At 33.7% G+C, this 21,745-nt stretch overlaps 4 protein-coding genes across 5 annotated transcripts; 2 read left to right on the top strand and 2 right to left on the bottom strand.

The window, feature by feature from the left end:
• Positions 1–551: 551 nt before the first annotated feature.
• On the top strand, positions 552–1,443 carry LOC125061418 (anaphase-promoting complex subunit 10). 2 transcript variants are annotated; one of them, XM_047666867.1, is made up of 3 exons: positions 552–754; positions 823–1,059; positions 1,141–1,443. In XM_047666867.1, exons 1-3 carry the CDS (start codon positions 658–660, stop codon positions 1,350–1,352), a joined length of 546 nt encoding a protein of 181 aa, XP_047522823.1. In that variant the 5' UTR covers positions 552–657; the 3' UTR covers positions 1,353–1,443. The 2 variants fall into 2 exon arrangements, with proteins under 2 accessions (XP_047522823.1, XP_047522824.1); XM_047666868.1 differs by having other exon boundaries at positions 646–754; positions 804–1,059.
• Positions 1,385–5,187, bottom strand: LOC125061417 (translation initiation factor eIF-2B subunit epsilon). The gene is made up of 10 exons (XM_047666866.1): positions 4,989–5,187; positions 4,796–4,920; positions 4,530–4,721; positions 4,142–4,325; positions 3,598–3,842; positions 3,320–3,439; positions 2,937–3,235; positions 2,390–2,572; positions 1,809–2,089; positions 1,385–1,646 (listed from the first exon to the last, which is right to left on the bottom strand). The coding sequence occupies exons 1-10, from the start codon at positions 5,079–5,081 to the stop codon at positions 1,437–1,439; spliced, it is 1,932 nt and encodes a 643-aa protein (XP_047522822.1). The 5' UTR covers positions 5,082–5,187; the 3' UTR covers positions 1,385–1,436.
• Positions 5,188–5,827: 640 nt separating this feature from the next.
• Positions 5,828–20,900, top strand: LOC125061585 (Bardet-Biedl syndrome 7 protein homolog). The gene is made up of 15 exons (XM_047667064.1): positions 5,828–6,078; positions 6,642–6,768; positions 7,446–7,560; positions 9,323–9,452; positions 10,311–10,504; positions 12,096–12,276; positions 13,687–13,862; positions 14,349–14,466; positions 15,478–15,618; positions 16,434–16,657; positions 17,409–17,567; positions 19,535–19,644; positions 20,008–20,110; positions 20,181–20,302; positions 20,706–20,900. Exons 1-15 carry the CDS (start codon positions 5,977–5,979, stop codon positions 20,840–20,842), a joined length of 2,139 nt encoding a protein of 712 aa, XP_047523020.1. The 5' UTR covers positions 5,828–5,976; the 3' UTR covers positions 20,843–20,900.
• Positions 20,893–21,597, bottom strand: LOC125061587 (probable 28S ribosomal protein S6, mitochondrial). The gene has a single exon (XM_047667065.1). The coding sequence runs from the start codon at positions 21,423–21,425 to the stop codon at positions 20,973–20,975; it is 453 nt and encodes a 150-aa protein (XP_047523021.1). The 5' UTR covers positions 21,426–21,597; the 3' UTR covers positions 20,893–20,972.
• Positions 21,598–21,745: the final 148 nt, after the last annotated feature.

Below are 21,745 nucleotides of genomic sequence, written 5' to 3'. Positions count from 1 at the left end.
TACAGATTAATTTTACTTCCCAACAATTTCATATAACTACCGAATAATAATACGTCAAATTGCAAGCAATATGTTGAGTTGACAATCTTTCGACAGTTTACAATCTCGCGAGATAGATTACAATCTAACGGTTTTTACAATTTTACGGTGACAGTTATACATAATGTAAACAAAATGTGCGTATTTTTTTAGTAAAAACGAAAATGTAAGGTGTAGTTAAGAACGAAAAGCTATGTCAATATCCACAATAATAGTAATTTTTAACAGCATATTAAATTGCTCTTATTAATGTCTTTCTCATGTCAAAAATCGGTAGTATCAATAATAATGTTAAGATTACTAATTTTAATTTTTAAGGATAAAAACTACCGACTGCAATATTCAAATGTTTCGTCAATCACTTTAAAAATGCCGCTAAAATGCATCAAACCACAGATAAGTCACGAAGTTTTAAAAAGTGAAATAGACAACAGCGAGCATTTCCTATATTTGACTTTGATACTAGCAGTTTATTGACAGAAACAACGGTTTATACTTTTATAGCACAAGCGTCAAGCAGTAACCTGTGGCGGTTGTTTAATAAATAATATCGATAACAAAATTAAATATTAGAATAAAGAAATTAGTATATTAAATCAAGTGGGAAAATAATTTACAATGACCTCAGAAAAGGACCCTTTGGTCAGCGAAAGGTCCGGAACAGTACGTGAAGTAGGAAATAATGCTATTTGGAGTCTATCCTCCTGCAAACCTGGTAAGTATCAAGGCATGAGTTTTTATTAATGCTAACAACACTTTTAAAGATATATATTGTATTTACAGGTTTTGGTATTGATCAACTAAGAGATGATTGCATGGACACCTATTGGCAATCTGATGGTCAATTGCCACATTTAGTAAATATTCAATTTCAACGGAAAACCATGGTATCACATATTTATATCTATACAGACTATAAACTTGATGAAAGTTACACACCAAGTAGAATTTCCATTCGTGCTGGAACACATTTTAATGATCTACAGGAAATTGAAGTGATAGAATTAATAGAACCCAGTGGTAAATATTTTATGCACGCTATGGCTTTTATATAATGTTATTGATACTACATGATATCTGATTACTACTTACGTTTTCCAGGTTGGGAAATGATTCCTATTAAAGATCTAGATGATAGCCCAATACGGACATATATGATACAAATAGCTATTCTAAGCAATCACCAAAATGGACGTGATACTCACATGAGACAGATAAAGATTCAATCTCCATGTGAGCCAACAAATTTAGACATTTCTAAGTTCACCAAATTTACTACTGTACAGTGCCAGCAATATGCAACAATAAGATGAAATAACTAGACTTTTATATTAATTAAACTTAAAACATGTACATCAATTTATTTACAACACAAAAATATAAACAAACATTTTTAATTATTCAGATTCATCGCTTTCTTCACTAGCTTGATTGAGCCACTCAAAGAACTTAACAAGTGATGTTTGATTTACAATTTCACTTTCCTCCTCTTTCAAATCCTCATACCATTCTAATAAAGAATCTTCATCTATAACATCTGCATTATAGAGCAAATGTATCACTTGACCGGCTTTATCATTAAGCCATTCATTTTTAATGCAGCTGTCCTGTAATAAAATATAGCTTATAATTACCAGTATTTTAATGATAAAAACCAATGACATTTAAATTACTCCACATTTTTATATTTAGTATAGAGATTCTTAGCTCCTATTCAAACAGGTATCAAATTGAGAGACCTAGAAAACTGAACTGGATTATTTATTTACCTCAACAGCTCGTAGACAGTCCATTGTTGAAGATTTAGTCTTAATATAGTTAGATAAAACCGGATGGAAAAACTTCAATATATCTTTCACTGTGACAAGAACATTCTTGCTATCCACCAGAATAGGCAAACTGAGTAATGCTCTCACAACAAAGAAATTGACTTCATTTAATTGAATATTGTAAGCATATCTTGAGGAATTGATTTCTAATATAAGGTAATCACACTTTAATTTCTCTTCATAACCTCTTGCTAAACTGTCAATCACCTCTTGAAGGAAAACTAGAAAATAAAATGTGTTTTTAATAAAGAGTGATTGTTCAACAAAAAGTATTTTTATTAATAATAAAATATGGATTGCTTTGCTTGTAAATAGATAACCAACAAAGAAGACCATGTACCTTCAACAGTAATTCTTACTTCAATAAAGGTTTTGTATTGGAGAATGGTTGCACTAATGAATTAGTACATGACATCATTAGGATTCTATTTTGAAGTTAGTGCCAATGTCAGCCATACTAGAAATGAATGTTTCTCTTGCTTGCTGCTCACTATTTGGAATTTCTACAAATAAAAACTTACTGTTTATATCATCAGGAACTGGTGAATTAGGTAATGAGGATTCAGCACTGGAGTCTGATGAATAACATGTTTCACTATCACTCCACTGTTTCTCAAAACCAACAAACTCCTCGTCACCATCACCGGATGATTCATTTTCCCATTCTGTTCCACTTTCAAATGTAGATTTGGATAACGTTTTTTCTGCAATATAGAAAATAGAGTAACTATTTATGATTAAGAATTCATCATAACTGGTCATAACATAATATAACATAAATGAAACCATGTTGGTTATGATTTATGTGCCAGATCAGAGATTAATTAAATAATATAATATGGATTACTATCTCTCATTAAGAATTTATTAATCCCTTACGTAAGACTTATTAAACAAATATTTCTAAACTAAGCTAGGCTTACATTATACAACATGAGGTAAAGAATAATATTGCTTCTAAGGAATTTATAGAGCTAACAACTAAAAAGTGTGTATATAACACACTTAGGTATCTGTGTTAGAAACATTATTTTGCCAACATGCAATTCTATATAAAATTTATCTTACCATTTTTGTTTTCAATTATGTTTCCCTTTAATTTTGAATCAGTATTTACTTTTGCTCCACAAGCAATTATTACACCCTCAAGAATGCAATTCTCTTCTATAACACAGCCATCATCAATAAAACTATTTATAATTTTACAATTATCCTTTACAACAACATTATTCATAATATGACTTCCTTGTAGTGTAACATTTTTTCCAATAAGGCTTTTATCACCAATTATCGTTTTACGTAGTGATGACATGTCACTTATATGGGACTCTGATCCAATTATAACATCCTCAATAAGAGAACAAGATCTAAAAAGAAATTACTTATAAAAATATCAGATTTTTAAATATTTTGTTAATTTGTCTTACGTTTTACTAAGTATAAAGAAATACCTGCTGAGCACAGAATTTGTTTTAATATAGTTGTGCTTGCCCATAAAGATATAACTGTTCTGGTAGAAGGACCCAGTTTCAATAGATAATGGGTGAACCCAACGGTGTAGTACATCCAAGCTGAAAAATAAATACTCTATTTTTATGCTTTTCTAATGCCTATGTTCTAGTATTTTTCTTTTTAACATACTGTTTGCAGCCAATAATTGCCTTAAGCCACAATTAATCTAGTTACACAAATCATATTATATTGTGAAAATAATTTGAATTAAACAAACCATATAATATGATAAGTCTTCCAATTAGTTACAGCTGCTGCATATTGATTTCCCTTCAATAAAGTGTAATATAAAGAGCTGGCTAAAATATCTTCATTTATAAGAATTCCATGAATAAAATCATTTCTATTTTGAAAATCAAAATTATCAGAAAAAAGTGGAGGGACTGAAGGTGAACAGAGTGCAATATTTGCATCAAGTAGATTATGATGCAATTTTACTTCTGAATGATGCAATACACTCTCCTGAAACAATTGTTTTTTTACATTATTAAACTACATATTTTGAATAGGGTAAGGGTAACATTCAGAGTCGAGACAGAGTATGATCTCTAATGACAAAATTAAATAAATTGTAAATATATGGTAGTCTAGACTTAGTCCTAGTATCTCTCTGAATCTTCCCCTTATTCATAAAAACAAAAAATCACAGTGTAATAACCTATAAATATAATATAATAAAGGACACATGAAGCAAGCTAAGGATAAATAGAAAGATTTTTGCATGTACACTAACCATAGAGTTGAAAACAGTCAGTACTTACCAAAGGTAAAGAAAAAGTATTATCCTTGCATTTTGTTTTATACTTCTGATAAAGCAAAATTTTGTTACTATTACCATCAGCTGCCACAAAAATAGGATTATTATTACTTATAAGAGGATGATCCCATGCAACTTCTTTGTAGACTAATGTCATTGCTGCACCTTTATCTTTTTTACAGGTTTGTCTGAAATATTAAATGTACTACTAAATATATTTTGTATGCTATAGTAACTCTGTAAGTTAGTTGGTAATATGTATAACCCAGTCCAAAGATAGATTCCACCTAGAGATGAAAAAACAGTCAGCTCCATTCATAATACAGAGAATAAGAGACTTTTTAACTCTCTACCGACACAAAAACTTTGCTATTTCTTTTCTTAATACTCACTTGTGTTGTTCCAACAATTGAGCAAAGTTAACATTAGTTATAGTATTAACATTTAGTAGTATGAAGTATCCTCTAATAAGACCTGCTGCATCTATTTCCCGCATCACATCACCCATTGTCTGACATGTTTCAGAGGAAAATATCTGTACATCTAGCGAAAATGTCCACGGTACTTTTTCTTCCTTACGTTTCCTATTAATGTTGAAATTTATTATAATTTGGTATAAACACAATTTTTTCCATTCAAACACTTTTGAGTTACCTACTTGACATAGTCTCTAACTTTTGATGGTTTTTGACAAGAGAACAATATAACTTCTCCTACTCCTCCAGCTACAAGCGACTCCAGAACATAATCGATAAGAGGTACCCCAGCTAGAGCTAGTAAACCCTGAGAAAATGTTAATTTCTAGTTAGTCACTGAAAAGATATTAAATTAAAGGCAAATAGCGCACTTACTGTAGGTTTATCAGTGCATATGGGATTTAGATTCCTATTAAATGTATCCATTATTACAACAGCTTGAACAACATTTTCTTTATCGCCATCCATTTTCAGTTTGTTGAATTTGTGAAAATATCAGACACATATGTGTACTTTTATTTAAGAACTTATTTGTTTTATTATTTTTGGTTATGAATGATTTTTGGGAATTGGAACATTTTTTTTTTTTTTTTTTTGGAGTTTATGGCCTGGTATCTAGACCTTAAACATTTGTAAATTGTAGACACAGACTAAAACAGTAATCACTATTCTACTAACTCTATTGACTTATTTGACACAAAGCTATTATGACATTTGACAATATTGTTTAGAAATTTAAAATCTATTTAATAATAGTTATTGTTATTTTTGTCCCACAAAATTATTAAACTGCTTAAGTAGAATAATAAAAAATAATATCTGTTCTATCGATTAAACTTTTAAAAATCTGTATAATTTCATAGGCTCGTATTCTAGAACGAAAATCAAATTTAAAGCTAGTTTAATGAGCTGATTTGACCATTTTAATTTTTTTTTCGCTCAAGACGATTTTGTGACTTCAGAATCGCATTAGAATATGGACCATAATCTAAAGCGCGTCAACAAAGTATTTCTTGAATTTTTTTTTATTACTATCTTTTTTAGGTACGTAGATAATAATTACGATCTTTTATTTCTACCAAAAAGAATACTGATCAGCCGAGAATCCAAGTTTGGATGCCATGTGCATGAGTTGCATGACCCCTAAGCGGATAAGAATTATTTAAAAAATTAAGCAATCAGCACCTAATGATAATGTCAAACAGTGTGTTCTTGGAGAGTCATGTATGTTGTTAGTTTTCGTTACTATGATACCGACATCGATTTTCGAAGAGTATATAAACATTTGAATTTTGGATTTAATAGTATTACTGTTACGATTACGACATAACTTGTTCTTTATTTAAAAACCTACTTGCTATCAATGGAATACGATTTGTCACGTGTTGATTACACATTATGCGGGATTACATATCCGGAAACATTGAAAGTACTTCAAAGCGTAAACGAAAAGGTTCAACAAAAAGTATGTAATTTCTACTTATTTATAAAATTCAGAATTTGATAAATGAGGCTCCAAGTCAAGAGCCGTTCATTGAAATTCACAAAAGAGATTTAAAACGTTCTCCCTAGTGAACGCCTAGTAGACGCGCAAATTAGAAGCTAAATATGACCCGTCGGTGTTCAGCTTCTTTAATTTAATGATTAATTAAATGGAGTTGAAATACATTAATTAATAGTGCGGAATTATATTTTCTTCCTAACTCTGGTAAGAGGAAACAAGACTTAGCAAGTCCGTATTGTAACAATGTATTGGATTTTGACATATGGAAGTCATATTTCACGCTAAGTTTCGTTTCTGAATTGAAATTCAGAGTACGGGCGCTAAGTACGCACGTCAAAAACTTAGTGGATTTTGTGATGAGTCGTACTCAACGCTGTCACGACTTGATCTTATACTAGAGCTGTATTGATAATGTAACACTTAAATTACAGGTTAAGTGAGCAAAGCAATATAAACATTTACAAGTTTTGTGAAGGCAAATAAAATATCGAACGTCGTTATTAAAATCTTTTATGTATTTTTAGTTTGTAGTTGGTGATAAGAACGGAGTTTTGCAGTGTTTAGGAATAAAAGATGAAGAACCGGTGGTTCAATTTAAAACCCTACCAAGCAAGTCTATCACTTCAGTTATTGTACATCCGTCATCTTCAGGTAAAGAAGGATAATAATTAAATTTAAACATTATTAAATATAACTGTACGGGCCAAGGCTATACGTTTTGCTCGCTCAGGCTTTCTTAGTTTTATGAGCGTGGCGATTTCGGAGTAACGCCCCGAGAGTATAGCCAGACGTAGGCACTCTCTTCAACTGATACCTAGCAATTATCATTTCATTATTTCGCTTATATCCTATTGTTGTAAGCGAATGGTTAATATAGAGTACAAATTATATCCTCTATTATATAAAGCACCCCGATGACCCAGGAACCGTACAAGAATAGCGTTGGCTTCAGCGTGTAACTCTTATCTCTGAGGTCTTAGTTCGAGCCCAGGCAACACTTGTAAGGCGAAGGAAATCTTCGTGTAACCGGCATGCCTTAGACTCATAAAGTCGACGGTGTCAGGCACAGGCACTATTAGAAAAAACAAATGATCACGAAACAGATACAGTCTGAGGCCCAGACCTTAAAGGTAGCACCACTGGTTCTTTGAACTATTAATTAACGTTTAAATAAACACGCAAGCAATGGAGGCATCTTGAAATACGGTATTCGTCGTGAACGCGATGGTCTTAGTGGGTAGCACGGCCACAAATTTTCCTGGAATTGGTCGACCTATTTTCTTACCTCGTTCCGATACTCACGTCAAAAGATTTACTTGTTTTTCTAGGCACAAATGACGATAAAATATATGCCGCATCGGGGAACGAAGTGAAAGGGTATACAAGGAAGGGTAAAGTGTTCCTAACAGTTGAGACATTGGTGTCGGAAGTTATCACTTCTATGTAAGTAGTTTGACGTATAGCAATAATCTGTGTTTTCAATAATCGGCTACTAAGGATGTATAGAACTTCTCGACTTCAGCCCCTGAGGCATAACCGATTAGGGTATTAAAAAAAAAAAAAAGAACGCTTTCACCGGGAAACCCCGCCTTCCCTTCGCGTCGTCGATATGCTTATCGCGGCGACCTAAGCCGAGGTTTGAGTCCCGGAATAAACGCCCTTGCGCTAGACGCGGGAAAGCCCAATCCAGGATGGATTGGGTTTATCTACGCTCGCTAAAACTGCCCGAGCTGAGATGAGGCCCTTCAGGACAACAGCGAGACTCCATGAAAAAACATACCCTGAGGCCTTCCGGTCGGTCAGTAAATTGTAGACTGGTCGAGGATCCTGTAACAATTTTGGAACGAAGTTCCTTATCGCGCGTTGTGAAAGGGGGCTAGACGGAAAAAATTCTTACGAAAAGTTGTCACGACACTTTTTTGCTATTTGCTATTGTAATACACCGGTTCTCGTCCGATCACCGAAGTTAAGCAACGTCGGGCGAGGTCAGTACTTGGATGGGTGACCGCCTGGGAACACCTCGTGATGTTGGCTTTTTTTTTTCGTCGTAAGATTGGTGTCGAGAAAATCTATCATACTGTTATGATACCAATTAACATATAAATTAATCGAAAGGAATTTCGTTCCATCCGGGTGTCCCTTGACACCTCTAAAGTTTTTTATTATAGAACGCATTTTTAACGCAATTTGTTATTTTTAATAAAATAAATGAACGAGGGTAACAATTCAGCGTGTATTATGTCGTATATTTTTAAATATTTTTTTACAAATAACCTGCATCATCACCATCACACCCCACATACACACCTCACGCATATATCCTCACTTTCACACCATCACACAACATAGCCGAATTAGGTATTATTTAGTTATATAATAACGTTTAAACCTTTTGAAGTGAAACTTCTTTAGAATCGTTGTTATTTCAAACCGGATGCAACGGAAAAAGTACAGTAACGGACAGTAAAAAGAGACAGAGACATAAATCAATAGGATTTGGCGTGGGAGAGAGTGAGATAGGAGGCATTATACAGTGTATAAACTTTAAATTAGTGTGTATTTGATCATTTTCTGAAATAAAAAAAACAGATGTGTAAAAAATTAAATAAGTAAGTCAAGTAAGTAGTTCAATTATAAAATTAGATGAAATTTATCAATTTTATTTACATAATATCATTAATTAAAATTAAGGTAATTTAAAATTTTCTTAATTTAAAGTTTACTTAATTTAAAGTTTATACACTGTATAATGCTTCCTATCTCATTTTCTCCCACGTTGGACTTGTGAATTTATTTCAAACTTTTATTATATTAGTTTTTACCAAATAAAGATTGATATTAAAGTTATAAATTAAAATTTAACATTAAAAAATGTTTTTTTTAAAGAAAAGATCCTTCATTGAGATAGAGAAAAAGTCTAATTTACATATTTTAATTATAAAAACTTTGTTTTTGAAGGTTTTACTTCTACCACGTGTGAATTAGACACATGATTTTTTTTTTGTATATATTATGTATTCCATCTTTGACTATATATTTAGTATAAATGTCTTTTTGTTACATACCTATACTTTATATTAGATGTAGGTTTACGAAATAAATAAATACTAAAACTTATTTTAAAGACAGCCATGTTCTGTCATGTTGTAGGCATTACTTTTATTTTGTATGTCTGGTACATTATATGAGTTTGATTTATTTAAAGGTGGATAATTGGTAATGATTTGATTCTATGCAGTGGACGAACAATTACGTATTGTAAGGATTTAAATCAGCTAACATCGTTCATGTGTGAGGATAGAGTGCTCGACGTGGCTGCATTTATGACAGCTAATGTAAGTAGTTGCCAAACTTAGTTGTTATTACTATTATATTACACGCTTTATATTAGCTTCACCTGTATTTGTATGTATGTAACCGACTCCTTCAGACTCGATTATGACCCACTTTAAACGGACCGATTTAATTCAAACTTTGTACACTTATAAAGAATCAGCGACAATATAATAATTTCATAGGTTTATCTCGAAAAAACAATGAAATTTTTTTAAGTCCACAAAGAAATACGATTAAATTGAGACAACACGTATTGCTGCTAGGACTAAAAAGTGGAAAAAAAATATAGTTAAAAAAACTATAAAACGTGCTTTAAAAGCGTGTTTTATTGTTTTTTTAAACTATATTTACTTTATCTAGCCAGTTAGGCATTATCAGGCTCTAATCTATTATAAAACCCAATCATATATCTCTCTCCGATAAGGCAGGTTTCGTAAGAAACGTTTTCCTCCAACTTTACACATCCGACTACCACGAAAAAGTATTTTCATATAGCCTATGAAACTCACAAATAATAATAATTATTATTATTTAATTAACACACTGGCAGCTTTTAATAAGCTGATGCGCGTGTATTATGGGATTTGGAGAAACTTATCCAGTCTATTTTTAAATGTGTTCACAGATGTTGCACTGATCACACTTTCCGGAAGCCTATTCCAGTCGGCCACTACACGGTTTTAACTTGTAACTTTTACCAATAAAAAGTTACTTGTTTTAACATGTAACTTTTTATTGGTAAAAGGATTTTCAAAATCAGTACAGTAGATTCAGAGATAACTTCACCCTTGAACCTCCCAAACTATGTATTAAAATAGAGTATGAGAGAGAGAGCAATGACAGTTTCATTATTTCAGAGCACTCGTATAAGACTTCTTCTCTTAATAGCCAATAAGGGAGCGGCAATTGTGGAAAACGGTAAATTTATTACGAGAGTAAATATGAACTCTGGTCCATCTCGCCTTGCAGTCCCACAATCGCAGAGGCCTACTGAAGTCTGTGCTTTTTATGGAGCTGCTGACGGTTCTATTGGATTGATTTTGTATCATGAGTAAGTAGTTCTTAGGTGTATTCCTTGGATAGGCAGCCGTGTTGGCCTATTGGCTTCAGCGTGCGACTATCATGACTGATAGGTTAGATTTGTGTTATTAGATAGACAATGTGTTCAAAAGTCAAAATCATTTATTCACATAGGTGCACAATATGCACTTATGAACGTCAAAAAAAATACATTAAATGCTTCTAATTTTACATTTACTGCCAGTTCTCAAATCAAGGGCGTAGAAGGGAAGAGAAGTACTCTCCGCCACTCTTTTTAATCGCCAGGTTCAATTCACAAATCACAACACTCGCTCGAACGGTGAAGGAAAACATCGTAAGGAAACCGGCTTGCCTTAGACCCAAAAAGTCGACGGCGTGTTTCAGGCACAGGAGGCTGATCACCTACTTGTGTATTAGATTGAAAAATGATCATGAAACTGATACAGAAATCGGAGGCCCAGACCTAGAGGTTGTAGCGCCACTGATTGTATACAAACATATGGAACATTTTGCTTTGCTACCCCATAGATACAGTTCCCGATTAAAAACTTAATTAACATTTTTTTTTTAATTTTCTATCATTAAAACCTTCCTCAGAGTTCTATAAATAAATATAACAAAAAAGTGCGAGCATACAAAGTACACATATCAGAAGTGAAATTTCTTTGGCAAACTAATTTTTAAGTCTTGTTCATATTTATACAAATCTAAAACTTTAGATTTCCGAGACTTTAGAGGGAGGGAAAAAGGAAGATATGTTAGGAATTTAATGAATTTAATTGTCATTAAAATATTAAGTGTCGAAAATTAATACAAATTATAAATTTAATTTTGACGTGATAACGTCTTTAAAATCGTTTTAGTCGGGTGACATGTTCAGAAACTTGTGTCACACCAAAACCTCACGAGCGCGATCGCAGGTATAACGAGAGAGAGACGGACCGATCTCCCGTCTCATCTCGAGCGCTGCCAGTCATTCCGTGAATGTATGAAGAAAAATGTATATCATAGTCGAATAAGTAAACTTGTCATTCACCCGAAATTTATCATCAAAAGTGTGAATAAAACGATAGATGTAATTTAAAATTTGAAAAAATTGTTACAATCTTCATTAATTCCTTACTTCCCAAAAACTTATATCACCAATAAGACGTTATCACGTAAACATCTCGAACGTAAACCTACTTTACAAACAACCAATATTTTTTTTTAATTTATTTGTTCGATAATTAAAACACGTGGCATTTTAATGTACAATTCGTCATTAGAGATTTCGATAAATAATTGTGCATAAAATATAAAATACTGATATTTCATAAATTCTCTTTACGAAATTTTAATTTTAAAAATATAATTTCTATATGGTAATTTGGTCTTCTCACTCTCTCTGAATCGGTCTCAATATTATTACGTTTATCCGTAAAAAAATTATCCTCATGCGCCTAAAGAAGTTTCACTTCAAAAATTCTCGAATTGGTCCAGTCGTCTTCGAGTTCGACGAGTTTGAGTTAATATTTTGAGATTCCTTTTATTTATATAGATTATCTGAACGTTTAACAAATGATATTTGCTTTATTTTAAATGAAATATTATACCTACAGATCAAATTTAGTAAGCAAATGCTTAGTCGATGGCAAAGGATTGGGATCTGTTATGTGTGTTGGCTGGTTCCGTAATTATATGGGGACCCACCTCGTAGTCGGTCGTCACGACGGCTCTATACAGTTATACTTAACTAATTTGGAAAATTACGAGGATAAATTACAGCTCAAGTATACCTACGTAAGTTTTTATCATTAAGTTTATCAAATTTACTGTGGGGCAGCGCAAGTGATACCAACGTAAGTGATACCAGCGACAACAGAACAAAATCCTAAGATCCAGTTGTAAAGGACCATGGTACATAGCCAACAACGAAGTTCATGAACACCTTAAAATGAGAACTGTCAAAGAGGAAATCTGGAGCCTGGCAAATACAAAGAGCGGTTAAGCTGTCACCCGACCGGACTTGCTCGCCAACTCACCATTAAGGCCGATTTACATTATCTTAGTGTTTAGGAGAGCTTTAGTACAACTTGAAAGGCATGTTCTTTAGTGCTTTAGTGCGTTGCGAGTGAACGTTTACATTTCTTTCAGTAGAGTATCATTACAGCGCCACAATGAACGCGCAACGACGTCGGCAAATACGCTCCATTCTACGCAAAATACTAACTGTAGTTATGGAACAAATAGAAGACGAGATTTTATTAATTAAATAAAATAAACTAAATATAAATAAAAGATCTGACTAAATAATGACTCTCCTAAAGATTTGACTAAATTACGTATTTACACACAACGAGGGAAGATCTCGGGGGGTGCGCGGGCGCGGGAGGGGTAACACTTGAAACAAAAATAAAAAGCGATTCTATTTTGATTCAACTTGAAAGTCAAGTAGAACCGTACTAAAGCAAGTAGCGTTTACATGTTTCAACTAAAGTACTATCCTAAAGCACTCTCCTAAACACTAAGATAATGTAAATCGGCCTTTAAACAGTATGTGAGTCGACTAAAACATCACCATATTCTAGAAGACCGGCAGTTGCTCTAGATAGAAGATGAGTAGATGCTTCCAATGGGAAGTCACTCCACATGGCAGCACTACAGAAAATCGCTCATAGCCTTAGGGCTGATTGCAAATACCCGCAGAAAAAAAAGTCTATCAAAAGCTTAACAACATTTTAGGGTTACAATATCAAGTAACACCCTCTCGTAGAGATATTATGGTTTCACTCTGCATCTTCTACCGCATTTACCATGGAGAGTATTCGGAGTAATAACTGCAGTTTCATTATAGGACGTCAAGGCAGAATACGAAATTCCACCCTTATCACCTCGACGTCCGTCGTTCCACGACTGAGTGTTAAGGCAGTTTTTGCTGCGCACCATCACTATGTGGAACCAGCTGCCCACTGAAGTATTTCCGAACATATTCGACGTAGGGTCCTTCAAGAAAATAGCGTGCCAATTCTTGAAGGCCGGCAACGCACTCGCTATCCCTCTGGCATTGAGAGTGTCCATGGGCGGCGGTATCATTTAACATCAGGAGAACCTCCTGCCCGTTTGCCCCCTGTTCTATTAAAAAAAAAAAGAATCAAATAGAGATCGAGAAAGACTGCAGAATTTTTTTTCTAAGAAAAAAATTTATTTTAGTTCTGTGGTGAACCAATAACATCCGTGTGCGGTGGTTGCATTGGCTCTGATGAACCAGAAATACTGGCCTCTACATTCTCTGGCAGGATTTTTGGCTTGAGACCTCGCAGTCTGCAGTCGGCAGCAGTTGTAAATGTTCCTGCCGATGCGCTTGCGTCGCGCAGAGCAAAACTAGAGTAAGTTGAACGAAGAGTTAACTCTTACTTGTTGAATGTCTTTTAAGATTTTCTTTCTCTTCTGTTCCTCAAGAAAATTTCACAATGCACATTTTAATTTAGTTGATAATTTTCTTTAGCTTCTGTTTCAACCCGACTTTAAAAAAAATGAATTATGGCTTTTCATAATTGGCCTAAGTCTCGGATTTATATTTTTATTATTATTATTTAACGTAAATATTTAATGTGCCCGCTAAGTTCCAAGATAATAAAAATACTTATTCTTAATGTCATAGCGCTAAATGATTTTGCGTCTGTTTTATAGATAATTTTCTCAGTTATTGTTTCAATCAGGCTTTACACAATAGGCTCTAAGCCTTTTATTTAAAACAATTATTAAATAAAATTATTTAATTTGCCCACTAAATTCCAAGATTACAGCTACCATTGTAGTATTCGTTACCTGAGTAATAAAATATTGCATACACGTTTTGATAATTATTTTAGAAATGAAATAACTCGTTTAGAGAAGCAAACAGCCAATGAAAGGGATAAATACCAGAAAAGCACAAGATCACTACAGAGCGGTCTGTCTATGCCGCCATTGTTGGACATACAATATGAAGTAAGTATCTAATATATAAAATTCTCGTGTCACAGTTTTCGTTGCCATACTCCTCCGAAACGGCTCGACCGATTCTCATGAAATTGTGTGTGCTTATTGGGTATGTCTGAGAATCGGACAACATCTATTTTTCATGCCCCTAAATGTTAAGGGTAGTAACCCCTAAATATTTTTTTTTTATTTTTAGATATTTTTTTCTGTTTTTATTTTTTTATGATACAGCATTAAAAATACATACAACCCCTAATTTTCACCCCTCTACAATCAACCCCTATTTTTTTATTATACATGATATACATGGCAAAACGACGTTTGCCCGGTCAGCTAGTATACATATAGTAGTGTTAGTGATACCATGGAGCTATTCAACATCAGTGTGTATGTTTTTGTCGGCGTCTATATACGGCGACTATAAACCAATAAGGATAACTTGTTAACAAAAAAAATGTGTGCGTAGTGTGTGTGTACTAGTGTACACACGTAAAAAGTGAAACTTCTTTATGACCTTATTTTTCGAAAAATGATCTACTATATGCAACTTTACAGAAATTGGTTAAATAAAGTTAAATTAGATAAAGTTTAACAAAAGGCTTTTATTATCATAGACATGAATACAAATAATACAATTATGTCATTTTACCTTATTACTACTAAGATTATTACAGAATTTTATTAATTGTAATAGAATTATTATTATCATTGTTATCGTTATTATATATTTTTGTTATCGGCTTTTGGCTTATTAAAATATTTTGGCTTCGAATCGATCGTGGTAGGGACAAGAAAAAGATGCGCGTAACGGAAAAATGTGACGCGTAACCGAAAAATGTGACGGTATTTTTTTTCCAACGCCGATAAAGGAGTTTCACTTCAAAAACTATTGCAGCAAGGTTTTAGCGAATATTCTGGAGGTCTCGGATTCAATATCCAGTGCCACAATTGTTTTGGATTATATAACGAATCAAAAGAAGTATAAACGTCTGTATTGAGACTAATAAAATTATATTCTAGTTAACAGGAGCAACGAAAAATGGTTGGATTGAAGCAAGGATAACATCAGCCGTACCTCTTGACATGTTATTTATTTATTGTAATAACAAATTGGTCATACAAACTGACACAGCGGCTGTGCTCAGCCTATGCCCATCACAGGTTTTACAAATAACTATTCAATATTATCATAACTCCTATTACTTACAACTGTGTCGAAAGATGCTTCAAAAGTTATGTGTAAATTTTCTGCAGACTAAAGATGAGGTGTTATATACAATAATGACTTTGATTCGGAGTAATAATAATTTATATTACACAAGAAATAGTGCATGTTTTGTTACAGTAGATATGTCGCACCCAACTAGCTTAATTAGCCGTTCAATTAACAGCCTAGCCTTTAACTAAACATCGCCGTTTAACTAGCGGCCTGAAAGATATTCAGCCGTAGCGTTTGTTACAACATTTAATAAGTAAAAGTAAAAATAATTAATTTAATATAATAATAATTAATTATCACAGTCAAGGCAGTCATTATATAGTTCAATGTTTCAAAATTGCATTCAAACATAAAAATAGAAAAGAATACCTAATGTGTTTATTCATTTGACAACTTAAATATAAAACAAAAGACGGTTGGCAAACGAAGCGCGCTGCTTAAAAAGAGCAGTGTTGGCCTAGTGGCTCCAGCGTGCGACTCTCATACCTAAGGTCGTAGGTTCGATCCCCGGCTGAGCACCAATGGACTTGTGCGCATTTAACATTTGCTCGAACGGTGCTCGGCTCGAAGGAAAACATCGTGAGGAAACCGTCGACGGCGTGTGTCAGGCACTGGAGGCTGATCACCTACTTGCCTATTAGATTTTAAAATGAGCATGAAACAGATTCAGAAATCTGAGGCCAAGACCTAAAGAGGTTGTAGCGCCACTGATTTATTTATTTATTTTTTTAAATTTAATATTAATATTAATTTCTAGGATCGTGAATCAGATCTGTTAGCCACTATAAGATGCCAGGCCGGTACTAGGCGGCTATGGATAGGTTTGCGAAATACTGAAACCACTCTTCTTGAAAGTACAAAAGTACTGGTTTATGTTCTACCAGCGGGAGCGCCGAGGGTAGCTAGACTAATAAAATTCAACTTACCACTTCTACCCTACTACTCTAAACATGAAGAAATAGATGTAAACGAAACAAAAAGGTAGGTATTATCGATTTAAATAAGTCCCGTTAAGATGGAGATAGCTAATTAATAATAATAACACAATATGTGAAACCAGCCACGAGGTATTTTCGAATCAATTCGACTTAGGGTCCAATTCTTTAAAGGCCGGCAACGCACTTGCGAGCCTTCTGGCAATGTGAGTGTCCATGGGCGGTATTGCTTAGCATCAGATGAGCCTCCTGCCCGTTTGTCTCTTATTACATAAAAAAATCTATTCAATATTCGCCGGCGTGCGAATCCCATCCCTGTGGTTGTAGGTTTGAACCCTGGCTCAGCACCAAAGGACTTTACTTGTTTTCCTTTCGAATTTAAAACTCGCTCGTACGGTGAACGAAAGCATCGTGATGAAACCATGTACAATAAAAATGTTCACGAAACAGATACTATTTGAGGCCCAGACCTAAAAGGTTGTAGTGCTACTGGTTTTAGGCGTTAAGTGTTCCTTGGGTGGCGATATCACTTAACATCAGATGCCTCCTGCCCCCTGTTATATAAAAAAGTAAAAAAATACTAAATCTGAAATATCTGAGCATCTGCTACACTAACCTCCGCCTTTGTAAAATCCAGGTTAATTTCTTAGCTTACTCTGCAACTTCTAATAGAAACAGCATTACCTCAAGTTTCTGTAAGCAAATTTGATAGTAATATCAAGCGCTGATGGAAACTTGGGATTGCGCCATACAAAAACTTATTATGATGGTATGTAAATAAATGAAGATCATTTCAGATGTCTATGCGAGTTAAAAGTGCTTGGTACATTTTCTGTCGTTGAAGTTACCTCATGGCTTCATGAAGCTCTACCAGGTGAATTGCCTAAGCCTGCCAGCTCTGTGTATTTCGTTCGTTCACATACACTTATGGGAACTTATCTGTTTTGTCAGTATCAGTGAGTATTAATTTATTCTAATGTTACGAAGAGTTTAAGTACTTGGTTAAAATTGATTTTTTGAAGTGAAACTTCTTTATCGGGGTTGGAAAAAAATTTAGTACAACATTTTTTCGTTACGCGTCACGTTTTTCGGTTACACGCCATGTTCCTTTTTCAAGTCAAACTTCTTTATCGGCGTTGGAAATAAATTTACCGTCACATTATTTATTATTTATGATTTGTTATTTAATATTTATTATTCGACACTTAATATTTTAATGACAATTAAATTCATTAAATTCCTAACATATCTTCCTTTTTCCGTCCCTCTAAGTATCTGAAATCTAAACTTTTAGATTTGTATAAATATGAACAACACTTCAAAATTAGTTTGCCACTGAAGTTTCACTTCTGGTTCTGACAAGTGTATATACTTTGTACACACACAGTTTTTTTTTTGTGTTGGATGTCAGGGAGCGTTCAAGTATTACGTAGCGAATTTTGGGAGGGGGGGGGTCCTTTTGTATAACGTTACGATGCGGGCGGGGATTTACGCGAATTACGCGTTATTGTTAATATTATTTTCGACTTACACCACATAATAGTAACTGAAGAGTCACGAAATGTTTTACTATACTTGGATACAGTACTGTACTTGGATACTGAAAAACGTTGTCAATAATCTCCAAAAATTGCGTTACGTAATACTTGACCGCTTCCAGACTCATTGAGAGTTTTTTTTATTTTTGCCCTCAAACATCAAATATGTTACAATAAGGGCAATCAGATACTTATAAATAAATGTTATAGAAAGGATATAACATGTGTGGAGATAACAGCGCTAACTAGATCCATGCAACTTCCTCACAACCGATTAGCCCAATCTCTCAGGACATACGCCGAGCATCCGCGAATATAGACTCGGCGAAAGGATTATTATGTCGCAGCTAGTAATACAACGGCTTTAAATTATAATCTATTGTTACGAGCTAGGGGATCGGATAGAAACGCCGTAGATTTCTTCAAGGGTTTATTTTCTAATTAAATTAACGAGGAATTTGTTAACACTAAAAACTGGAAATTACGCACAAAAATTCACTAAATACACACACAAAATACTGTCACTAATTTCTCTAATAACACGCACTTCACACAGTACTTGTATTCACTTTTCTTCGCTATATTCGCACTTTGTCACTCAGGTGTTTATCGCTTGGTATCGCATTCAAAACTGAACTAATCGGTCGCGTTTCGGCTCGCTTATATACCCCTGGGACGATGTTCGAGAACTCTCTAGGCGGCAGCGCAACTGAGTAGCTATCGCGCAATTCTAGAACGTGCGTACTAGCTATCTCTTTCGCACATCGCTCCGTCCTTGTCGTACGGCGTTCTAGAGTGCTCGGTCTAGCTTCGAGAAGGTTCCGATCTTCCCTCTCTCTCTCGTATCATTCTGTCCTTGTCCCACACCTAGAAAATTCGTTCTAGAACATTCCTTCATCAAAGGGGTATAACCAGGCCTGAAAACGCCTGAAAACGGGTTTCCTGAAAGGTGTACCAATCGACTACACGTGTTCTGAAACGGCCTGAAAAAATGTTTCAGGCTCCTGAAAACTAGGGTAACATTATGTAAATTACGATTTTCTTATATGTGATCGACCCTCCCCTGAAACGGTCAGAAATCACATTTCAGCCTGCTGAAAAGCTCTCTAAGTAGTGGAAAAATCTAGAAATATTCCAGTCGACCCGTCTTCGTAACACTATTATATAAATGGGAGGTGCGGTCTAATAAATAATTATCTGGCGTAATTTTAAGTCGTAAAGAAATAAATATGACAAAACAGTGTGGTGCGATCGAGGTGTCAAATTAATTACAGAATTGATTTTTGATTTTGTAATAAGCCAGAGACTTCAAGGTTAAAGATTCACCCCTAAACACAAATATATTCAATTTTCAAACAGTACAGGATTTTCTATTATGTTCACAGACGTGGCTCTGCAATATTCAAATCAGATAACATATCAACAATAGCAGATTTGAAGGACATAATTTCAAACTTAACTACAAAAAAAGGATTAAAAGTTAATATAACTTATGGTATGTCAATAACATTAAGTATAATGATCCATCATGATGTGAAACCAGATGCCCACTGAAGTATCTCCAGTTCAATTAGACTTTCGGATTCCAGTTAATAGCAAGCCAATTCCTAAAAAGCCTGTTTGAAGGTTTGCACTTGCAAGCCTTTTATTAAAATTCCTCAATTTTCAGCATAACTTTGAATTTCACGTGTTTTTAACTAGAACGTCAAAACATTGTTGAGAGTTGTTTGTGGTATGTTTATGGTAAAATCAGTTAAGTAGTTATAATAAGTAATAACCAGTAAAAAAACAGGTAAAACATTGTGACAGGTATTTTAATTTAATATAATTCATCTTAATGACTTTTTAATTTTTGCAGATATTCCAGATAATTGCTGCGCACTGGCTTTTGAAAATTTAAATAATGAATTTCAATTACAATACAAATGGAAAAATGAGACTAAATTAAAAAGCTGTTTAAGGTGGGTTAATTATTCAAAAATACCACTTAAAAGTAACACATCTATTAAAAAATCATATTTTGTATTTCAGTGCCCTAGATTTAGATACTAATTTGATAAATAGTGAAGGTAAATTACAACTTTGTACAGATTATATAAGAATTTGGGAACAGCCAGAAAACTTGGATGAAACATGTTTTGATCAATTAATGTGTAAGTATTTTTGTTTGTATGGATGTTTTATGAGCTATTGGTGAGTTTATGCAGTAGTTTTTGAGTTTATTGCAAACAGATAGAGTGAAGGACTTAGTTTCACAATATGTTGTGATAAAAAACCTGGGAATATATTATTTTTTTGCAAGATCTGGATTCTAAGTTTTGGATATGTTACAAAACACCTATATTTTTTAAATTATAAGCATAGTCCAGTAAATTAAGAAAACTGTAACTCCATTACATAGTTTCGGTATCAACCTTAAATATCACAGACAGTGTATCAATATTAATAATCAGCAAAGCAATTTTTCTTATCATTTACTGAATATATTTAGTTTAATAATATTATATAAAGTATTGAAATATAACTGGACTTTTTGAAAATGAAGTGTAATTTTAGCCGAAATAGAAAAATGGTATACAAATTGGAGCAAATTATCACACGGGCAGCATGACAGCCAAATTCTAGCTGAACTTCATGAATCCTTAGAGAATGGCAGAATAGAAGATGTGAAAAATATACTCACATTGCATTGAAATTTGTTGTGGTGGAGGAAAACCAGTGGAGAAATTAAATAAATAATTATTGCTTAAATGTTTGTTTCATTATTTATAATTCCTAATAATAATTAACTACATACAATTACGGACTATGTGCAATAAATGTTTACTTTTGGAAAGGATAGTAATCCAAACCTGAGTTATAAGAGAATTTGTATCTAAATCGATTCACTTGTGACTTTCCCATTTTGATCATTTTCTGAACTTCTTCGCGATATGCTGGCGGCAATAATTCCGTTTCCAAAGTACATGCATGATCCGAATCCTCATTCACTTTGAAAACACGTTGTCTGACTACATCTACATCCCGACTATACTCTTCTTTCAAATCAGAAACCACAGTGGTTGCGGTATCAATTTTAAAAACAAAAAAATTTGCTTCTTTATGCACCAGGCCATGAGCACTTGTTTTGTACGGCAGTGGTCGATATCCTAAGTTTTCAATTTTTCGTATAATACCACCTCTATCAAATATTCCGTTAGATATTCTCATAAGAGCATTTTTAAGTTCAACTTTGGGCATAGCCCGTATTATCATAGCCATTTCGTAACTAGGCATTTCTTACGTAAACGTGGGGTACAATTATAATTGTACGTCTTTTCGAACAGTTAATTCGGATGCAATCAAACAGCAGGGAATAAAAATAAATATACAGCTGATTTTTTTAGGTTATCTATAACAATCAAAATATTGCATATGAATTTCGATTTCGGATAGTGATGCACGCACGATTCATCATTCAATAAACCTAAAAGTTGCCTAGTGACGTTTTTCTATCGATAATATTTACAGCAAAAAAATGAACTAACGTCATAATATTTCCTTTATTAAATATTCGTAAAAAACGTGACCTATGTAAATCTAAACATTACATAATT

The sequence above is a fragment of the Pieris napi genome, chromosome 23 (genome assembly GCF_905475465.1).
Source record: "Pieris napi chromosome 23, ilPieNapi1.2, whole genome shotgun sequence".
Lineage (NCBI taxonomy): Eukaryota > Metazoa > Arthropoda > Insecta > Lepidoptera > Pieridae > Pieris > Pieris napi.
The sequence above is the reverse complement of the archived record's forward strand: the minus strand, read 5'-3'. Positions and strand labels throughout refer to the sequence as shown.